The 22,228-nt window shown below is 41.5% G+C and overlaps 1 protein-coding gene across 1 annotated transcript in view; it reads right to left on the bottom strand.

Annotated features, from left to right (window-relative positions):
• Positions 1-4,488, bottom strand: part of ENO4 (enolase 4) — a 30,381-nt gene extending 25,893 nt beyond the window's left edge. The window contains exons 1-2 of the mRNA XM_056850463.1: positions 4,315-4,488; positions 1,004-1,132 (exon numbers count right to left, since the gene is read on the bottom strand). Coding sequence (XP_056706441.1) covers positions 1,004-1,132; positions 4,315-4,488 — 303 coding nt within the window. The remainder of the gene's footprint in view (positions 1-1,003; positions 1,133-4,314) is intronic.
• Positions 4,489-22,228: the final 17,740 nt, after the last annotated feature.

Below are 22,228 nucleotides of genomic sequence, written 5' to 3'. Positions count from 1 at the left end.
GAGACATTTAGAGGTGGTTTGCCATTGCCTGCTTCTGCATAGCAACCATGGACTTCTTTGGTGGCCTCCCATCCAAGTACTAACAAGGGTTGACCCTGCTTAGCTTCCAAGATCTAATGAGATTGGGCTAGACTAGGCTATGCAGGTCAGGATACATGTACCAGTACAAAATTAAAAAACTGACTTGTCTCAGCCTGGAAGCAGATTAAAATGCAGACTGGAATTTGTGTGTCAGATACTAAAATGCAGGCTGGGATTCATGTGCTCAGACTTAGTAAATGTGAGATACTAACAGAAGATATTTCATCATTTGGCAACATAAAACTAACAACAGGGATTTTCCCATCCAGTAACAAGAATACAACAGGAGACGGAAGCTTTTGTACAATTTTCTACATTGTTGATTCTTACAGGCAACCAACTCACAAGAAAGGAGAAACACAGGAGATAGAGTTAAAGGCCACACAACCTGTGGCCCTGAGTGGATCAGGCGGGTGGATCCAAGAGCAGCTCCAGATGTTGGAATGGAACTGTTTGCCTACATCATATGTTTATCTTGTAAGCCCCTCTGAGCCCCCAGTGGAGGGAAAGGTGGGGTAGAACTACTTAATAATTAAATGAATGTGGCCCATAGCACACTGGTGTTTTGGTTTGTGGATCATTAAAGGTAATAATACTGTGTAAAGCATTATTCCACCATATTAATACCCATTGGAAATGTTTCAATCTAGAAAAAAAACGAAAAGAAAATTTAAGTCATTCTTTTTACTATTGCTGGGAAAAACACACATCAAAAATGGAAAATGAAACATTTTAATTTTTTCCACACATAATGATTATTAATAAAATATTTTTAAATTGCATGTTTCATAGGTGATCACAGCAATTCCTATCCGTTCGCATAGCTCACTGGATAGATTAGTTGTGGGGCTACATATTCTTCACAGGTCACCAGCTGAACACCACTGATTTAGATCATAATGAAGCAAACTGCAGCTCTTACCTTATCATAGTTCTTAACTTGGCAAGACACTTCCACTTCTAGTATTGGATGACCAATCCCATCCAGCACCTTTCTCCCAACTAATTTGCATATCACTGGAGGTTTTGATAATTTGGAGAAGTAATTTGCCTGAAATACATCAACTATCACAATTAGATTGTATACCTTTTAAAGCAGAGTATTTAATGCCTAGTTAGTATGTAATCCTTTGCATACATTTTCTGTGAAATTTACCAAGTTGCTCCATTACTCGGAATCACAGAATAGAATCAGAGTTGGAAGGGACCACCAGGGTCATCTAGTCCAACCCCCTGCACAATGCAGGAAACTCACAACTACCTCCCACACACACACCCAGTGACCCCTACTCCATGCCCACAAGATGGCCAAAATGCCCTCCCTCTCATCATCTGCCTAAGGTCACAGAATCAGCATTGCTGACAGATGGCCATCTAACCTCCTCTTAAAAACCTCCAGGGAAGGAGAGCTCACCACCTCCCAAGGAAGCCTGTTCCACTGAGGAAGCTCTGTTAGAAAATTCTTCCTAATGTCTACATGGAAACTCTTTTGATTTAATTTCAACCCATTGGTTCTGAAAGGATGATTTGAAACCATACCAATTATTGGGGGGGAAAAAACTACTTTTCCAGTTTAATCCTGATGCAGCCCTTTTTGGCTTCCAAAAAGACTATTCAAGAGTATATTAATAGAAGACTGTGATTACACCCATTTATGTTTGTTAAATAAAGACAAATGTAACCACGGCCACTCCATGGAATGGTGCCACCTGCACCAATACTGCTACTTCCAAGCCTGCCATTTTTACAAAAATCAGCACAGGGATTGGCATGATCTGTTCTGTTAAGGGGCTTGCTGATGCTGTATTTGTCTTTTTGGCAGTTGATCAGCAAAGGAGAGAAACCAACAACACAGTAGTACCTAATGCCAACAAAGTCCGCTAGCAGGGTCTTTGGGAATAACTAGGGCCATTTAAATGACATGAAAAGATATCTGCTATAAGATATATAAATGTTGGTTCATATTTTCTAGCTATCCTCTCTATTACTAATTATTGTAATGGCATTTTCTAGTGAAGAGTTCATGGTAATCCTGAGCTCATTCATCTCCACAGCAACACTCCTAAGGGAATGTCAATAATATCACATGAGAAATTAAGGCACCCAACAGCTCAGTAGAGGTTTAGTGTCAAGCCCCACAGTAGCTCCAAGGCTTTCTCTTTATTCTAGATCACCTTTTAACAACACCCTTAACACATATGTGAAACATTACTGAGGCAGGCCCAAGCACAACACATATAGTATAATTTCAAGCACTTCCTTTCAGCAATGCACATGCAAATATGTACAGGCTGGCAGCCATTCTAACAATTAAATATACATGGTCACCACATTCAATAGTCAGGAAAGGTCCACCTGTACTGTCTTACATGTTTATCTTCCACCTCCCCTTCCCAGTATTATTCCCCATTGCTGTATGTGTGTGCGCCATCAAATCACAGTTGACTTATGCCAACCCCGTGGGGTTTTCAAGGCAAGAGACGTTTGGAGATGATTTGCCATTGCCTGCTTCTGCATGGGCTGAGAGAGTTCTGAGAGAACGGTGACTGGCCCAAGGACCCCCAGCAGGCTTCATGTTGAGGAATGGTGGGGAATCAGACCTGCATCTCCAAATTAGAGTTCTGCTGCTCTTAACCACCACACCACGCTGGCTCCTTCCCCATTGCTTAGTGTATGTTTTTGTCACTTCTCCCATGATGAATTATCTTTAATGCCCTGTGAGTCAAGCAGGAAGGAGCCATATGCTGCTCCGCCTTTCCCAGTTGCCTGGATGATGAATGCTGTTTCCAGCCCAGCAAAGCAATGCCAGCCTCCACAGCTCCACATGTCCCTAGTTATGTCCTTGTTGTGATGTGTGTGTGTTAAGTGCCATCAAGTCGCTTCCGACTCATGGTGACCCTATGAATGAAAGTCCTCCAAAATGTCCTATCTTTGACAGCCTTGCTCAGATCTTGCAAATTGAAGGCTGTGGCTTCCTTTATTGAGTCAATCCATCTCTTGTTGGGTCTTCCTCTTTTCCTGCTGCCCTCAACTTTTCTTATCATGACGGTCTTTTCCAGTGACTCTTGTCGTCTCATGACATGACCAAAATACGACAGCCTCAGTTTAGTCATTTTAGCTTCTAGGGTCAGTTCAGGCTTGATTTGATCTATAACCCACTGATTTGTTTTTTTGGCAGTCCACGGAATCTGTAACAATCTGTATCTCCTTGTCGTGATACATTTTTTAAAGTACAGCCCATCATAGTTAAAGTTGCGTGAAATCCACATGGTTAAAAGTTTGCATCCCTTTGGCACTTTCATTTGTATTACATTAACCTGATAAAACCCTGACCTAGATAGCCCAGGCTAGCCTGATCTCAATAAGTCTGGGAAGCAAAGCAGAGTTGTTCCTGGTTTATTATTTGGATGGGAGACCACCAAGAAATGCCAGGGTCGCTACACAGAGGCAGGCAATGGCAAATCACTTCTGAATGTCTCTTGCCTTGAAAACCCTATGGGGTTGCCATAAGTCAGCTACAACTTGTTGGCCAAAAAACAAACAAACCTGACCCTGGATATATCCTCCATTACACTCCAACCCATGCATCTTGTGTGGTGTAGTGGTTAAGAGCGGTGGTTTGGAGCAGAGGACTCCGATCTGGAAAACTGGGTTGGTTTCCCCACTCCTCCACATGAAGCCAGCTGGGTGACCTTGGGCTAGTCACACTCTCTCAGCCCCACCTACCTCCCAGGGTGTCTGTTGAGGGGAAGGGAAGGTGATTGAGGGGAGTCTTGAGTCTCCTTTAAGTGCCAGAGAAAGTCAGCATATAAAAACCAACTCTTCTTCTTGAACCCACTCCAGCCCTTTTCATGCTACAGAACAAGGAGGTGAGCCTGTTGCCTGTTCACCAACCCATCCCTTTAAAAGCCCAACCCCATGAATATTGACTCAGAAGTCCCAGCGCACTCAATATACTTTATTTCAAAGCAAGCAATTCAGTTAAGATCCTGACAGCAAACCCTACTGAAGTCGGACTTGCTTCAGAACAATCATGCATGAGACCAAGAACCTCTTTCGTTCATACAACGTCACATTCGAGAAAAACAAACCCCTTCCCACTCCAACTGCACCTAACCCGCTCCCTTCTGCCCCCCCCATTCCACCGACGCATGCGCGCTCAACAGCCTCGCTCCAGGCTGACGGTTGGGAAATGACGCATGCGCACTTTGGCGCACCCGACGGCGTACGTACCAGGTGCCCATAGAAGTCCGGCGGGCGGAGGTAGAACATGGTGTTCAACACCTCCTCCAGGCGCTGCGGCACTTCGTTGCTCCGGTAATATTCGGCCGCCTGATGCTTGAGGTCGGTCCAGGCGCACCGCTGGGGCTGCGGCTGGCTCTCGCGGCGGCTTTCCCGGGGGTCCATAACCGAGCCGAAGGAAGCGGAGGTCCGTTGCTAGGAGACGGGGCCGCGCGCGCCGCTCACTCCCGCGAGTTCCGTATTCTCGCGGCATCTGGCGCCTCCAGCGTTCCTCGCTGCAGCTGATAGGAGCGCTGTTGGTTTAGTGTCCTGATTTAGCCCGGGGCGCAGTTCAGTCTGAGTAACCCTTACTCGCGTCTTTACTTTTTCTACACGCATTGGATTGCAGGGGCCGTATTGCCTCTTCGGGTGCATGAGAGGGAAACTCAACTTTGCACGTTGTAATGGGCTGCTTCGCAATTATACTTCAATGGTAAAGTGTTGTGTGTGTGTTAAGTGCCGTCAAGTCGCGACCCTGTGAATGAAAGTCCTCCAAAATGTCCTTATCTTTGACAGCCTTGCTCAGATCTTGCAAATTGAAGGCTGTGGCTTCCTTTATTGAGTCAGTCCATCTCTTGTTGGGTCTTCCTCTTTTCCATTGAGTTACCATTGAGTTTATTTACTTCGCTATCTTGCTTGGGCCGTGTAATGGAACGTCTGCTACCTCAGTCATTTCCTTCTGTAATATGGGAATAACACATCTTTTGGTGTAGTATGCAAGAAGGGCTATGGAAGAACCCCGTGGAAATAAATAATAAGGCTGTAAACTCCATTTTATATAAATTGTACAGCACAGAAAGCTTTGGGCATGGTTTGGTTAGGGATGTGTAAGGCCTTTTTATTTCTGAACCCAGAGCGTGTGCTGTTTCTCTCAACTTCTCAGAAGCTGGTTATGATCTTTATTGCCAGAAATTTTCTAGCAAGCACCCTTTAGGATCAAAAAAAGAGTCTTTGAACAACAAAATTGCTGAAGATTACCATCTTGAAAGAGACACAGATTACAGCTTGCAAAATGTCTAGCAAGGATAAAGCATCCAAAAAACCTTCCTGACTTTACTTCTGTATTTAAAAACCCTTTACTTTTGATGAAAAGAAACATTTCACAATCTAAATGATCACTTTTAGCCTGCAATTTCCCACAAAAAAACTTTCACTTTGTTACTTTCTTCAGTGGTAATTTTGTTGAACTAACTGAAAATGGATACACTTAAAGTGCTGTTAGCTGTAGACTTCCTCAGATCTAAAATCAATGCACATGGACCGCCCTCATTGTATGTTCACTTCTGTGGGCTGGGAAGTAATGAAGAAAAACCCTTCATGGGCATCATTTTCTTTTCCTTTCACCTCCTTTCTGAAATATCACAGCACCTTTCTGGGAGTTAATCCCTCCTCATGTCTCTCCATTCTCCCAAGAAGTTTCTAAACTGAAGACTGAACTATAAGCAATTGAGTCTTGTGCCAATGTGTTATTTGGCCCCCCAAAAAAGCAGATGTGGGAGAGGGATATGAATTGGGGCTGTGGAATAAGCATTCCCCCCCTATGTGTTATTTCTAAGATTCTTAATGCCTCTCCATGGCCTGCTTTAAGGTCTTGTAAAAGAGGGGGGAAGCAGCCTGGGAGAGGAGTTTCAGTCAAGAAAATGTGCTGAGGGGAGGGTTTTAAGGAAACATGCAGGGAGGGGGTAAAATTTCCTGGGTACCAGGGCTTATTTTGTGGCAGTACTCACTGTTACTGAGCACCAGCACCTTTGGGGGGGGGTGCTTTCCCAAGTTCTGAGGAAGGAATTGGTGGAAATTGTGTGGGTGTAAAGTGCCTTCAAGTCGCAGCCGACTTATGGCGACCCCTTTTGGGGTTTTCGTGGCAAGAGACTAACAGAGGTGCTTTGCCAGTGCCTTCCTCTGCACAGCAACCCTGGTATTCCTTGGTGGTCTCCCATCCAAATACTAACCAGGGCTGACCCTGCTTAGCTTCTGAGATCTGAAAAGATCAGGCTAGCCTGGGCCATCCAGGTCAGGGCTGGTGGAAATTAGTGCAACCTTAAATGTGAGTACCAGCACCTTTTTTTTCCTTTTACAAAAACACAAACACTGCATATTACACACACTGTGGCTGCTTTGTAGAGTTCCACAGGGCCTATGGCTGAGGCCAGCTATGGGTTTCCATCAGTGCCGGCCTCCCTACTCCCCCCCCCCCACCCACATCTCCATCTGAACGTATTAAGAACTATGTGGAGGGACATGACTGCCCACAGGCCCTGCTGTGGCTTAGATGCTACTATGGGAGTGCTATTGCATATATTTACTATGGATATTCTATTGATTATGCTTACTGGGCTGGTTTCTTTTATAAGCGCTGTTTTAATGTGATTTTACTGGAAGTTTATGGAATCTGTTGTTTATAATGTGTAAGCCGCCCTGAGCCCAGCTCTGCTGGGAAGAAAGGGATATAAAATTAATAAAAAATAATAAAAAACAAAATTACATATTGGTAGTTCTAGTCATAGAATTGGAAGGGACCACCAGGGTCATCTAGTCCAGCCCCCTGCACAATGCAGGAAATTCATAACTACCTCCCCCCCCACACCCCCAGTGACCCCTACTCTATGCCCAGAAGATGGCCAAGATGCCCTCCCTCTCATCATTTGCTTAAGGTCATAGAATCAGCATTGCTGTCAGATGGCCATCTAACCTCTTCTTTAAAACCTCCAGGGAAGGAGAACTTACCACCTCCCGAGGAAGCCTGTTCCACTGAGGAACCACTCTAACTGTTAGAAAATTCTTCCTAATGTCTAGATGGAAACTCTTTTGATTTAATTTCAACCCATTGGTTCTGGTCTTTTATATATATATATATATATTATTTATTTATGTATTTGGGAGGGTACAAAAGGAAAAAAGAAGGGAAAAGGTAAAACGTTGTATATATAAAAACAATGCAATATAGGAATTTTCGTTAAATAATAAACTTAGTTAAGTACAACTAAAATTTTAGTCAATTGTAATACTTTGTAATACATTGTAATACATCCTCTAAGTAAGAAATAATTGTAAAATATCGTTTGGTTATTCTACTTTGCCACTTTAGTAATCTATTATGTAAAAACCCAAAATTTACTTAACAGTTAATTAAGACATATTGGATAAAACATAGCCTATTATGGATATTTAAATTGACATCCTCCATTCGTTAGCTATAATTCATATATGTATAAAATGAAGCCCACTTTTCATCAAATTGCTCTGTAGATTCATTAAACTTTGGATTTAATTCAAAAGTCATTTTAGCCATACTAGCATAATCCAACAATTTTCCTTTCCAATCTTCTATTTCAGGTATATGGGTTTGCTTCCAAGTTCTTGCCAAAACCGTTCTGGCTGCGGTTGTAGCATATTTGAATACATCATGAAATTTCAAAGGCAAATTTGGTGGCACCATACTGAGTAGATAACATTTGCGATCAAATTTCATCTTTGTTTTTATTATCACCTGAAGTTCTCGATGAATCCTTTTCCAGTATGTTTGTAATTTTGGACATGTCCACCAAACATGAAAATAGGAACCGTCCGTATCTTGACATTTCCAGCAGGCGCCTCTTTTTCCGGGAGAAGTCATCTGAGAAAGCATGTTAGGGGTCAAATACCATCTGTAAAATGTTTTATACCAATTTTCTTTCACTTCTTGGCACACAGTGTATTTCATTTCAGAAGTACAAAGTTTTTCCCATGAATCCATGTTAATCATTTCTCCAAAGTTTTGCATCCACTTTATCATATTGGTTTTCACTTGTTCTTCTTCTGTATCGTATTTCAGGAGGAGTTTATAAATTTTTCCTAGTAAGTGAGAGTCACTTTTGGATATTACCTGCTCAAATTCTGTTGGTTCACGAAATGGCCGGGGATATAAGCAATCTTTTTGTAAGTTGGACCTCAGTTGTAAATAAGTCAACCAATTTAATTTTTGAAATTTTTCTTGAAGTTTGTTTAAATTTTTAATTTTTTCTGTGGGCTCTATCATTTCATTGTAAGTAAAGTAAACACCCGGTTTCAGTTTGATGTTATCATGATAAGCTTCGATTGGCGACATTATAGATGGTGGAGAGGGACTTATTCTCTTTTTGTATTTTTTCCACACTTTCAATAACGCCATTTTGATATCGCAATCTTCTGGTACTTTATCCTTTTGAATTTTTGTTGTAGAATCCCACAGAACTTTGTGAAAACCTTGTCCGAGGTCCGCTCGTTCTACAATAACATGTCTATTTTTGGGATATTTTATCCATTCTGTAATCCAGGTTAAACAGGCAGCGTGATAGTATAATTTAAGATTGGGTAATGCCAATCCTCCTCTTTTCTTTTCATCTTGTAGCACTTTAAATCTGATTCTCGGCTTTTTCGCATTCCAGACAAATCGGTTGATTTGGTTTTGCCAACTTTCTATTGTTCTGTCAGAAATGTCAATCGGCAAAAATTGAAATAAAAAGTTTCGTCTCGGGAGAACATTCATCTTTATCACCGATATCCTTCCCAACCAGGAAATATTCATTTTAGACCATAGGCTCAAGTCCCTTTCTATTTCTCCCCAGGTTTTCAAGTAGTTTGTCCTTAGGAGTGTTTTATTTTGTGAAGATATATTAACACCCAAATATTTGACTGAGTCCTTGGTAATTTGACACCCGGTAATTTCTTTAATATACTTGTCTTCATCGATTGTGGTGTTGAAGGTCATAATTTTCGTCTTTGTTTTATTCAATTTATAACCAGAGTACTTTGCATATTCCATAATGTGGTGATGGACATACGGAAGGGATTGTCCGGGATTCTGACAGATTAACACGACGTCATCTGCGTAGCTTTTAATTTTGTGTTCTTCATTTCCTATTGTAAGTCCTTTAATTTTTGGATCATTTCTTATATAGTTCGCAAGAACCTCCATTGATAAATCGAAAAGAAGCGGAGAGAGTGGACATCCTTGTCTTGTTCCTTTTGTAATGATAAATTCTGTTGACAGTGAACAGCCCATTGGTTCTGGTCTGACCTTCTGGGGCAACAGGAAACAACTTGGCGTCGTCCTCTATACCGGTGCTTGAAGATGGATAGTCATGGAACTCCAGTGTCAACGTGTAGTTTGATCTCTGAGAAGAAACTCTTGAAGGGAAATTTTTTAAAAGCAGAAGTCCTATAGCACCATAAAGACTATCAACATTTTATTTCAATGTAAGCTATTATGGACAAGAGCCCACTTCTTCAGAGGCTATGTATGGATTTTCACTGTGCAGTTACATGATGGTGCCTTCATAGCATCATAGGCTCTGGTACATGAAAGCTTATGTTTTTAGTCTGTAAGGTTAGGAGCTCCGTGGCGCAGAGTGGTAAGCTGTAGTACTGCTGTCAAAAGTTCTGCTCACGACCTGAGTTCTATCCTGATGGAAGTCAGTTTCAGGTAACAGGTTCAGGGCTGACTCAGTCTTCCATCCTTCCAAGGTCGGTAAAATGAGTACCCAGCTTGCTGGGTGTGAAGTGTGGAGAAGGCAATAGCAAACCATCCCATAAACAAAGTCTGCCTAGTAAACGCCTGGATGTGACGTCACCCCATTGGTCAGGAATGACCCAGTGCTTGCACAGGGGGACTACCTTTATCTTTAGTCTGCAAGGTTACCACTAGTATGGGAAACCACCAAGGAAGTCCAGGGTTGCTATGCAGAGGCAGTCAATGGCAAACCACCTTCTTATCTATTGTCTTGAAAACTGCTTGAGGGGTTGCCACAAGTTGGTTGCAACTTGATGGCTCTTAAATATTATTATTAGTCTTTAAGGTTCTACAAGACTCCATTAGTTTTTGCTGCAGCAGATGAACATAAGGGCTGTCCCTTAAGAATCATTACTGTATAGGAAGTGTGATCTTGATTGCAGAGTACTGCTACAGCCACAAAAATGTGATTACATTGCAGGAAAATCTCTGGTAAAGTCTGATTTATTTCCATGTACATTCTGATATGTGCACACAGCCCCATAAACATTATCATAATTTTGAGATAAGTTTTTATTTTGTGATATGTGTTTAAACTCCCTCAGTTTGTAAGGAATTATAAAGCTGACAACTGGTGTGTTCTCGTATGCCTTGGAACCAACCGAAAATTTCACTCCAAAGTCTGTTTTATGATAATTGTGGCATTAGCATTTGGAGGATTGCTGCCTTCTGAATTTTAGTGAAGCTGATTTTGTTGTTGTTGTTATGCCAAGAGAACAACCATGGGTGGCGGGCAACTGATGAGCCCTGATGGGAATGTACATCCACGTTGGTTGTTTCATTCAGATCTCTCTTGCTGCTTTGGAGTGAGTGTGTTTAATTTCCGTGGCCGCCTACTTTCTGTAATGAAATGTGTATTTATTCCAGTCTGTTTCATACCTTAGCTAAAATACTGATATTTCTGATTGAAATACATTGAACTAGTATATCTATGACTGTATCCTTAATTTTTTTATAAATATTCAGTCCTCTGCAGTCTGTTGTCTTACCAGTGATCATTGGCTTGCCCTTGTCAAGAGAATATAGCTAATTTTTTAAAAAATGAATTCCTTTATGTGGTTATGCTAAGTAGGCACAAGTTTAACATTGTAGTGATTTGCCAATTAATTATGTATAATTTTTGCTGCCAAGTTGTGCCTTGCTAGATAATCGATATTTATGCAAGGCAACATAAATTATGTATATTGATTGATTATGATAACATTGTTACTTCTGTCATTATCTGTAATTTCAGTGTATATTTGCGGTAATTATTTGTAGCTAACATCTATATTGAAAGGCAACTTAAAATGTTTTAGCATTAAACTTTCCATTTCACTACAACATACAAGATTTTTCATTGACCATGTAATTATTATTCATCCAGGATATTTGTGACGGTTTTTAACATCTTTCAGTTTTGCACCTTTAAATAGATTAAGAGGTTTAGTTCATCAATGTGTTCATCATTTTCCGCTGTTATTTGAATTACTAGATTTTTAGATGTATCACACTGTTTGGGGGAGTTTAAAAGTTGTTGATAAATGCTTAGTAGTAGTTTGTCTGCTTTGGACAGCTGAGGAACATATGTGGTTTCTAAATTACTATGGTGACATGATCAAATGAAGTGCTGGAAAGTGTGGGACAAAACAGGCATGGGCTCCAGTCATAGTCATTTCTAATTTGTACAATTTTTGTTGTGTTAAAGGTATAGGGCACAATGTTATCCCTACCAGAGGTCAAGATGCAGATGCTCTGTGTACACCCACAACCACATCCACACATCCAGGTCTGGATTAGTATGAGCATAGCTGCTGATGCTACCCCCCCCCCAAAAAAAACAACCTTTTCTAATGGTGCTGGGCAGCATAGCGCATGGGTGACAGAATGCTTGCAGGTGAGTGGACCGGGGGCAGAGTGTGCAGGCAGGCAGCAGGGGAGGTGCATGGACAGGTGTCAGCTGCAGTGGCCCCTGCCAGAAGCCCTGGGCCCCAGCAGCTGCCCACCTCAGTGTACATTGATGCTGGCCTTAATTCTCCCAACTTCTTGAGATTAGGAGACTGTACTCACTGATGTCTTCTTCTTTGATCTTGGCATGTGGCTGAGATGTGAAATGCCTTGTTTTGTTTTGTTGCATGCCTAGCACAAACATACTAACACCTTGTCTCTTTATTTTGATTCTTTTTTCAATTGCCCACTAAAAGTGATAGGAACAGCATGTGGCTCTCCAGCTGCTATGTGGGTCATATCTGTGCTATGGCATTTGTGTTCTGTGAAGCCTTTTAAAAGTCCCCTTTATTTAAAATATGTGAAAATGAGGAGGCTTTTGACTTTGAGAGACTTTGACTCATCATAAGGATTTCCCATAAAAATGATCAGGAATAAGGGGTGCTTTAAACTCCTTTTCCCAGCCAATTAGTGCAAGGTGGTCTTTGACTTCCAGCTGCTCTAATGCTCTGGGATACAAAAAGAAACAACATAATTGCATAGTTCAACACACTTCCACCACGAACTTCTAAGCTTATGGAAAATGGGCATCAATTTTCTCTAATCTATTTGGAGATTGTAGTGTAAATTCTTATGTGCCACACAACATAGGTTATTTACATAGCAAGGCTCGAAATCATTCTTTTTTTTACTAAGAGATTTCATTGTACACGCATTACTAAGGAGGTGTTATAAGCTATCATGTCAAGGCTTACTTAAAGATTTATTAGTTCAAGGATCATTGACACAATGTACCATAATGACTGTCTTGGCAATGTTGTCATTTGTTGTGTTAATGCGCTTTCTGACAATGAGGACAAAGCCCGTATCTTTTGCATGCTCTGTTGCTAAACTCTGATGCAACCAAGCATTGTTACAAAATGGAAAATCCAGGATAATCCTGATAGAAGGTAAAATTCTGTAGAAGAGATTACCAAAATAAAAATACTAAGAAATTAACTAAATCCACACCCATGTGTTTAGTTCCATAAAACAAAAACAATTAGATGTACACCTGGATTTAGAAGTAGCGGTATGGGTTGTTGAGGGTTTTTTTTATTATTTAAAATATTTAGTTATAGCTAATCCCTTCACAGAACATTTGGGAGTTGCAGTACAAACTGTCTCCTTTTATACTAACTGAAGTCATAGTTAGATAAAGATAATAAAACATTTTGCATTCTAAATTATTCATAGTTTGGTTTTGAACCAGATTACTAAGGATTTAAACATAAAAATAAGTCAGTTGGCCCATATCCTACTGTGTGTGTGTGTGAAGTGCCATCAAGTCGCAGCCGACTTATGGTGACCCCTTTTGGGGTTTTCATGGCAAGAGACTAACAGAGGTGGTTTGCCAGTGCCTTCCTCTGCACAGCAACCCTGGTATTCCGTGGTGGTCTCCCATCCAAATACTTACCAGGGCTGACCCTGCTTAGCTTCTGAGATCTATTGAGATCAGGCTAGCCTGGGCCATCCTACTGTACCAGTCAGTAAATTGTAATGCCTTCCTCCAATTTATGTGTCTTTTAAGTATGCTTGTTGTGTCTCAGCTATGTTAAAATTGTGACTGGTGATAGATTCGACACAAGGTTTAACGTAAAGTTGCCCAGTGCCTTCTACTCTGCTGTATGTGTTAACATAGGCTTGAATCTAAAGGTATCCTTCCACCAGTGTCCATTGACAAAGGCCAGTTCCCCCACACACACACACACACACACAAACACACTGCAGACCCCCTCTGGGATGGCCAGGTTCCTTTTTAACCCCCTTTCTCATTACTACCCTCAATGGCTATGGCTGATTTTTCTTTCCCAGTCGTGAAGACTTCACAGGGTCTGAGCTTGGACAAATGAAGGGGCTGATCTAGGGTAATGTGACAGTATCCCACACAACCACCCCTAAACCTTCCCCTTGGTCCAGCAACCGAATCCCAAGTCCCCACTTATTGACTAGTGAAGGGTAGCATTTAATAAATGCTTGGTTGCAACTAGTCAGTAAGGCTTGACGTAATTATTGAGACAGCCGGGTAATTCGCTGAAGTTCCCTTGTGGATCTGAGGAGGGCAGCACCATTTTCTTAGGTGATTTGTACTTCTCCCCCCCCCTTTGAACTCACACCTTCTGTTAACAAAATAACAATAATCTTATAATCTCTTCCATAGAAGGATTAAAAGTCTTATTTTGTTTAGCAAGTAAAATAGTGTAAAAGTGTACCTCTTTTCACAGCTGAGCTGGATTGCAGTTCCCTTAAGAATTGTTACAGTGTCACACACAGGGCTATGGCTCTGACAGGCTGTTTCTTCTGGTGAGAGAGGTAGATTGGTTTTATTTAGGAGAGGCTCACTAAACCCTGGGATATCTGGACCCTTCACTACTGCCTTTATCACATTGACAAAAATAGTTGAAGTGAAGATGTCATCTATTCAGTTACCACACTTCTCCCATCCAGTTATCCCTGGACTCAGCAGATAAGGTTACAAGGCACATCCCCTGATACCTACTTTTACCTCCAAGCCTCTCAACAGGATGGCATGATCTACTCTGGCTGTAATTAACATGTATTCTGCTACTCTGAGCTTCTTGTTTCACACTGGGAGAGCCAGAGTATGTCTTAATTCTGGGAAATTCATAAAGTTGTTTGGTAAAACCCTATGAGTGGGGAAAAATGAATTAATTGGGGGCATTTTTAAGGTATGCAATACAATGCAAAATGGACGAACGCAGTTGGCCTCTAGCTGTTTGGGGGGGGGCGTGCAGATGTGCCTAATGGTGGATTGTGCTTTGGTTTGGGGCATCCATTTTGAGGACAAACGTTTCCAAATGCAAAATGACAGATAAGACACATGTGCACAAGAGAAGTGACCTTCCCAGAACATTCCCAGAATCACCTTGTGGGCTCCCTGGGGTCAATCACAGTGGGTTAGAATGGTCTTGATCAATGGGAACATGTATCTGTTGACAGCAACTTCAAACACCGGGGTTTGCCGCTTCTCAAATAGTATATTTCTCATTTAATGGTGGTACGCATCAGCACTAGAGCGCATGAGCAAAAACACACAAAAATATGGGGAGGTGGGGGGAGCATCCAGCACAATCATCCACAATGTCACAAATGATGTGATGTGACCCCCCCCCCCCGAAAACATCACTTTTTTGGAAACCAGTGCGGACAGGATAAAATTGAATTAGATGTGAACAGGTAACAGAAAACAACTTTGCAAAAGAAAGTGTGTGGAGCTACTGTGTGGAATGCGATTCCAAGCCTCATAGATCGACCACATGAAAAATCTGTGGTAAGCTGTGCATGCGGAAAAGTCCTTTGTTTTCTTTTAAAGTGACATTTCCCTCCCCTCATGGCATAGCCCTATATTTACAGCTTTAATTACAGGAGGGCGCACCTTGGACTTTTAAACTTCTTCCTTGTGTCTTGATGCTGTGAACAGTGGCATTAGACTTCACAAGTCTAATGCCAAATGGATGACCCAACCATAATAATCACCATTCACAACAAACTATATAAACTATCACTTTTGAAAGTGATATGTTTCTGGTTTATTTGGTTTACTCTATGCCACCCCATTTGGATAGTTAGCTGGGAAAGCCATATTATTTCTTCGCCGTTCTTATATTTTTATGTAATACATGAAAATAATGGCACCATTATTTATTGACTACGAAACAATGTGAAACCAATTTCCATTAGCACTGAGGCATCTGTAGAGCTGTAGGTCCCAAATTATCCTGATTTGTCTCCCCAGCTTTTCCTTTTGTCAGCTCCTTTTAGTTTTTTTCACTGTTTTACCACATGTATAATAATTATTAAATTTTATAAGTCTTCAGTGAAAAAATTCACAAAGCAGATTGTCAAAATGAAAAACAAAACCAAAAACTTAAAATATTAAGTTAAATATTCAAACCAAACCAACAAAATATTTGCAAAGTGAAGTATTCTGTAAAAAAAAAAAAAAAAAAAAACAGCTAATAATTAAAAAGAAATTTAAAAAGGGATTTTTAAAAACTGTCTTCAAAAGGATTACAGGGATGAAGCTAAACACATCTCTGGAGACAGGGCATTTTACAGGTCTGGAGCTGCATTTGTTGGGCTCTTATAGAGATAAAGGAGAGACACTGCAGCAATACCTGTCAACTTGAATAGCTTCAGGAATATCCAGAATATTTAAAAAGTGACATTTGAGTTAGCTAGAATGTTAATCTCAGGTGGGATAACTTAGACAACATAGGGCATGCAATGTACCTTACCAAACTAACAGCTTGATAGAGGTAGAGTCTGGAGAATATATGATATCTTGCTAAACAATTAATATAAGCATTACATTTCAATATTAACTTTCAACTTCTTAGAAATGTCTCCACTGTGTATATCAGTGCATTTCTGACTTCTGAGGACAAAAGTCCTCAGGAGGCCAGGAAGGGGATGCACCGGTGTTCCCACGCACCCACCCGGTGCCTGGGATAAGTACACCATCGTGAGTGGCTGCAACACTAGCAGGGAGGCCCGGACACCGGCTGGGCTTTCCGATGGTGTCCCAGCGGCATAAAAGCCCTCTACAGCATTCTACCAGCATTCTGCCGTAAAGGCCCGCACCTGCTTTTTAGCAGGCGCAGCATTGCTGTTCTCTATGGGGCAAAAGCCCCATTTTTACAAAAAAAGCCTCTAAAAGGCTTTTTTTGTCTTTCAGCAGCACCGCGGCTACACCGTCCCCAGACACCAAAAGGTAAGGAATGCTCTGTGAGTGAATGACCGCACCATACCAATATTATGTTGTTATACATGATACATCAGCTATCCCAATGGTCTCTGGATAAAATCTAAACAAGTAAAATGAATTTCCTCAAGAAAAGTATTAGAGAAGCTTCCATTAACGGGCAAATATTTATCATAGAAGCATTCTCTTGCTTTTAATATAAAAACCATATTCATAACTATTCTAAATATGATGGATTGTATTTATAGATAACTTTTTGGCCATCAAATCACAGCTGACTTATGGTGACCTTGTTGGGTTTTGAAGGCAAAAGATGTTTGGAGGTGGTTTGCCATTCCCTTCCTCCACGTCACAACCCCAATATACCTTGGAGGTCTCCCATCCAAATATTAGCCAGGGTCAGGGCTAAGAGTGTGTTACTGGCCCAAGGTCACCCAGCAAGCTACTATGGCATGAGTGGGGATTCAAACCTGAGTTTCCCAGGTTTTAGTCTGACACCTTAACCACTACACCAAACTGCCTCTCTTATAGATAACCACAACTGTGAATATCATGTGTTGCTTAATGTAATATTTATGCCTCAGGTGCTAAAAGTCTGTTAAGCGGAAGTAACTGTAACAATTGCATTACTAGCTAACCTTGCTTTCTATGGCTAAAGTCCAAAGAAGCAATAGGTCCATGTGGGTAGAACCATGTTCTCTTTGTGTTTGGTTGTTGGTTTGTTCTGTAGTTTCCACTGTTGAATAAACAATCTAAAAAGCACCTTGTATTTTGAGATGTGTCACACAGATACACTAATGAATTTTCTCTACAATCAAAATGAAAAAGGGATGAAGTTGCAACTTTTCTCCAACACCAGATACAATATTTTGGGTCCAAAGGATAGCAAGAAGACACCTGAGAATCAAACAGAGCTTTCCCACCTCTTTCTTTATGTTGTAACTCCCTGAAAATTGGCTCCTGGAAATCAGGGGATCCCACATAACAGCTTAGGCTCTGACGTGGGGATCTGCTATGGGAAAAGGAATCAGCAAAAAACACTTGTGTATAAGCAGATATATCTTTCTGCTTGCCTAATAGGGCTTAGGATCCAACCCAGTATTTTTCTATTGTTAAATAAAAAGAATTTGGCAAAGGTGCCAAAAATACAGTTCTTTAATTCCTTGGTAATATGGGACTGACAAGAAGTATCATTTTAGTATTTAATATTGTGATAGGAGTGGAAACTAGCAGGGGTCAAGGGAGGAATTTTACATGGAAGCTAGGGTTGCCTAGCTTTGCCACCGGCGGAAGGGTCCCTCTTTGCTACCGGCGGAAGGTTTTTGGAGCGGAGCCTGAGGAAAGGGGTTTGGAGAGGGGAGGGACATCAATGCCATAGAGTCCAATTGCCAAAGTGGCCATTTTCTCCAGGTGAACTGATCTCTATCAGCTGGAGATCAGTTGTAATAGCAGGAAATCTCCTGCCACCACCCGGAGGTTGACAACCCTAATGGAAGGTCAAAAATATTTTCACACATCTGGAAAGGGGAAGCTGGAGGTAATGACTGTCACTGTTGCCTATCTTGAAACCAAGTGGCATTTGCAGAACAGTATGAAAATTTTAAGCAATATTTTATACAGTTCTGTGCAATGGTTACTTACATATAGGGGAGAAAAGTACATGAAGCCAATGATTTACTAGTACTACACTTACAAAAAAACCTCCAAGGAATTGAATTTGTCTTTGCCCTTCTTTTTTCCTTTGCATATGCAATAATGGATAGGGAATAAAAACGGCAGAAAAGGATACGTAGAATAGAATATATCCTTATTTGCAACACATTCATATTAATAAATATGAACCTTTGAGAATGTTTCTGAATCTGAAATTAGACAATTAAGGTTATGACAAGTATAACATAGACACATAAATATCCATTAACGAACAAATATAATAACCACACTTTATAATTCCATGCAACAATGGTACAAACTACTTACAGTAGTGCTCTCAGTAATTAGTCGTGCTATTTTTTTTATTTGTTGAATTTGTATGGATCCATCTCCAGTACTGATGAGTATGTGAACAAACTTTATTGTTTGCATGTAATGGTAATGTCAAATTGATAGTTATTTAAAAACTGGTAAACAAGACATAATTCATATGTATGTTATTACCCTTTGCAGAGACAATTCTATATAGACCAGGAAGGCCAACCTTATCGAAGCTGAAGGCACTTCTGTAATGATGAGAAAGGGTAATGGATATCCCCACAAAATAACTGTCATGGCAGACACTTTAGTGTGTTTTTTCCCCCCAAGGTTTGGGAGAATGTAGCATTTAAATATATTTGAGCTTTCACTTGCAGGAGGAATATTTTCCCTGCCCTTTCTCTCATGCACATATATTTTTAAACAAGTTTCAATTAAATGTAATATTCAGAGGGTTGGATGGAGTATTTCTGTTTTTAAATTTAGCTTTTAGGCAACAGTATGTTTGCCTGAACTTCCTGATATTTATTGAATTGATATAAACCATGGTGGGATAATTTAGTTTATTTGTTTATTTTATTTTATACATTTCTATGCCACCTTACCAAGAGCCCCGTGGCGCAGAGTGGTAAGCTGCAGTATTGCAGTCCAAGCTCTGCTCACGACCTGAGTTCGATCCCGACGGAAGTCGGTTTCAGGTAACGGTCTCAAGGTTGACTCAGCCTTCCATCCTTCCGAGGTCGGTAAAATGAGTACCCAGCTTGCTGGAGGTAAAGGGAAGACGACTGGGGAAGGCACTGGCAAACCACCCCGTAAACACAGTCTGCCTAGTAAACATCGGGATGTGACGTCACCCAGTGGGTCAGGAATGACCCGGTGCTTGCACAGGGGACCTTTACCTTTATGCCACCTTACCACCCAGTTCAGGGTCCCCAAGGCAGCAAACATTAAAACATTTCAAACATTAAAAGTGTGTAAAATACGAATATAGATAAAATATTTAAAATGAATAGATATAAACACATAAAAATACTAACGTGAGGAGGAGGAGGAGTTGGTTTTTATACGCCGACTTTCTCTACCACTTAAGGAAGAATCAAACCAGCTTACAATCACCTTCCCTTCCCCTCCCTACAACAGACACCCTGTGAAGTAAGCGGGGCTGAGAGAACTGTGACTAGACCAAGGTCACCCAGCTGGCTTCATGTCTAGGAGTGGGGAATCAAACCCAGTTCTCCAGATCAGACTCCACCGCTCCAAACCACCGCTCTTAACCACTACACCACTCTGGTGTATAAAAAACCCACAGTGGTGTATTAAAATATATAAATAAACACAGACAGGGAGGGGGCTAATAAGAATTAGTAACTAACAAAACAAAGTCTTCACCCACTAGTAGAAGACATGATAGAGGGAGCCAGACGATCTCTGGGGAGGGAGTTCCAAAGTTTTGGCACCATATCCAAGAAGGCCCTTTCTTGGGTTGCCATCCATGTAGCCTCAAATGGTGGGGGCACCCAAAGCAAGACTTCTGGAGATGACTGGAGTGGTCAGATAGGTTCATATGAGAGTACGCAATCCTTCAGGAATGCCGGCCCCAAACAGTATAGGGTTTTAAAGGGCAATACCAGCATCTTGAATTGGGCTTGGAAGCAAACTGGGAGCCAATGTAGATGGAACAACGCTGGAGTGATATGGTCCCTATGACCCACTAGTCAGCATTTTGGCCACGGCATTTTATACCAGTTGCAGCTTCCAAGACAGTCTTCAAGGGCAGCTCCACATAGAGTACATTGCAGTAATCTAACCTAGACGTTACCAGGGCATGCACCACAGTGGCAAGATCTGGCCTTCCCAAGAATGGCCATAACTAGCTCACCAGCCAAAGTTGGTAAAAGCCTCCCCTGCTGCCACTTGTTGATCCCACATGAGGCCCAGGTCTAGCGCAGTGAAGACAAAGCCAGGCTGCCTGTTCCCCTTTAGCTGCAACTTCTGCCCAGACTGCATGGAACATAGCAAAAGCCTGGCCCTTCCCCTGCCCCTCCAGTCACATCACTACCACCATTCTCTTCATCCTCCTGCAAATGAGAGTCCCTCTCCTTCCCTTTTTCTGGCAGTGGATTTGTTGCTGTGGCAAAGTCTTTACCCTTTAAACTGCAACTGCTGCCCATATTTCATGGGATATGCCTGAAACCTCTTCCCCTCACGCACCAATCTCATGAACCCCTCTACATTCTCTCCATTTTCCCATTGCCTTTAGCTCATCTCAAAGCCAGATGGAGAAGGAGCATGGGGTAGGGATGAAAGACAGGGAAACACAGGAGAGAAAAGGAGCAGATAAAAGGGGGATGGAAGAAATGTGAAAGGTGCCAAAGAAAGATCAGAGAAGGAGGTATGGGGGGCAAAGAGAAGGAAACCTGAAGATGAATAATCAAGGACTGTGGAAGAAGTAAGGAAGCAAGTGGGCACACAGGTTATCGAGCCACTCTTTTATGCTGCTCTAGACTTATTTCATATGAACACATGAAGCTGCTTTATACTGAATCAGACCCTTGGTCCATCAAAGTCAGTATTGTCTACTCAGACCAGCAGCAGCTCTTCAAGGTCTCAGGCAGGGGTCTTTCACATCACCTACCTGCCTAGCCCCTTTAACTGGAGATGCTGGGGATTGGACCTGGGACCATCTGCATGCCAGGCAGATGCTCTACCACTGAGCTACTGCCCTTCCCAAACACCAAGGCAGAGGGCAAATTCTTCAGCCTGCCATGTATGGATCGTGTGCGTACCAGGACCCTTACAAGTCTGGCACACCAAACCTGGGGGGCATTAATGTGGGAGGAGCTAACAGGTGTAGCTGGGAACCCTCATTGGTCCTGCATTGGTGCCACTGCAGCATGGGGTCCAAGGTGGGCTGCAGAGGAAGCTCTGCTTGGGCTTCCTCTGCAGCCCACCTCAGACCTCGCCAGGCAGCAAAAGGCGGGCACTTGGGAGCAATTCAGTAGGTTGAGCAGGCTCAGGTAAGGTGTGCTGTGCACCAGATTATGGCCCAGATCTAGCTCTAGTTTCAGGCAACTAATTGCATGTAATGGCTCAAGGTAAGAATGCACATTCCCATGCTAATCAAAAGATATATTCAACCAGTTCAGTGGGACCCAGATAAGCCTTCTGATGCAAATAGAGATGTTCCACGTGTTTCCCTTCCTGTATCAGCAAATCTATCTCAGGATTGAAGACAACAAGTGAATAGTGTAGGCATAATTCATATTTTTATTATTATTCTGAATTCAAAAACCAAACAACATCAAGGCTAGGAGACATCAAGCCCAAATTCACTTGTCCAGGTTTTAGTTCATAATCTAAATTAATTGAACAGTAGCGATTGTGCATGCAACAAATGAATCAATACTAAAGCCTTTCATAATTCTTTCCAAATATCAGTTCCCAAACTCTTCTGTTAAGATTGGGTCAAAATATCATTCTCAAGGTTAAGAAGTCAAAGCTAAATCTAAGGAACAGGGACTTACATAGCATTAAATTAAATTCCCTTAGGGAAACAACTAAAGTTTTAAAATTCATGGTTTCCAGTACTTCCATAGAAGATAACTGATATCCTAGCATTTCTCAGCAATTATGCTACAATGCCTTTGTAGCACAAGCACTACCAATCTATAACATTC

Source organism: Euleptes europaea, chromosome 5, assembly GCF_029931775.1.
Source record: "Euleptes europaea isolate rEulEur1 chromosome 5, rEulEur1.hap1, whole genome shotgun sequence".
NCBI classification, from domain to species: domain Eukaryota; kingdom Metazoa; phylum Chordata; class Lepidosauria; order Squamata; family Sphaerodactylidae; genus Euleptes; species Euleptes europaea.
The sequence above is the reverse complement of the archived record's forward strand: the minus strand, read 5'-3'. Positions and strand labels throughout refer to the sequence as shown.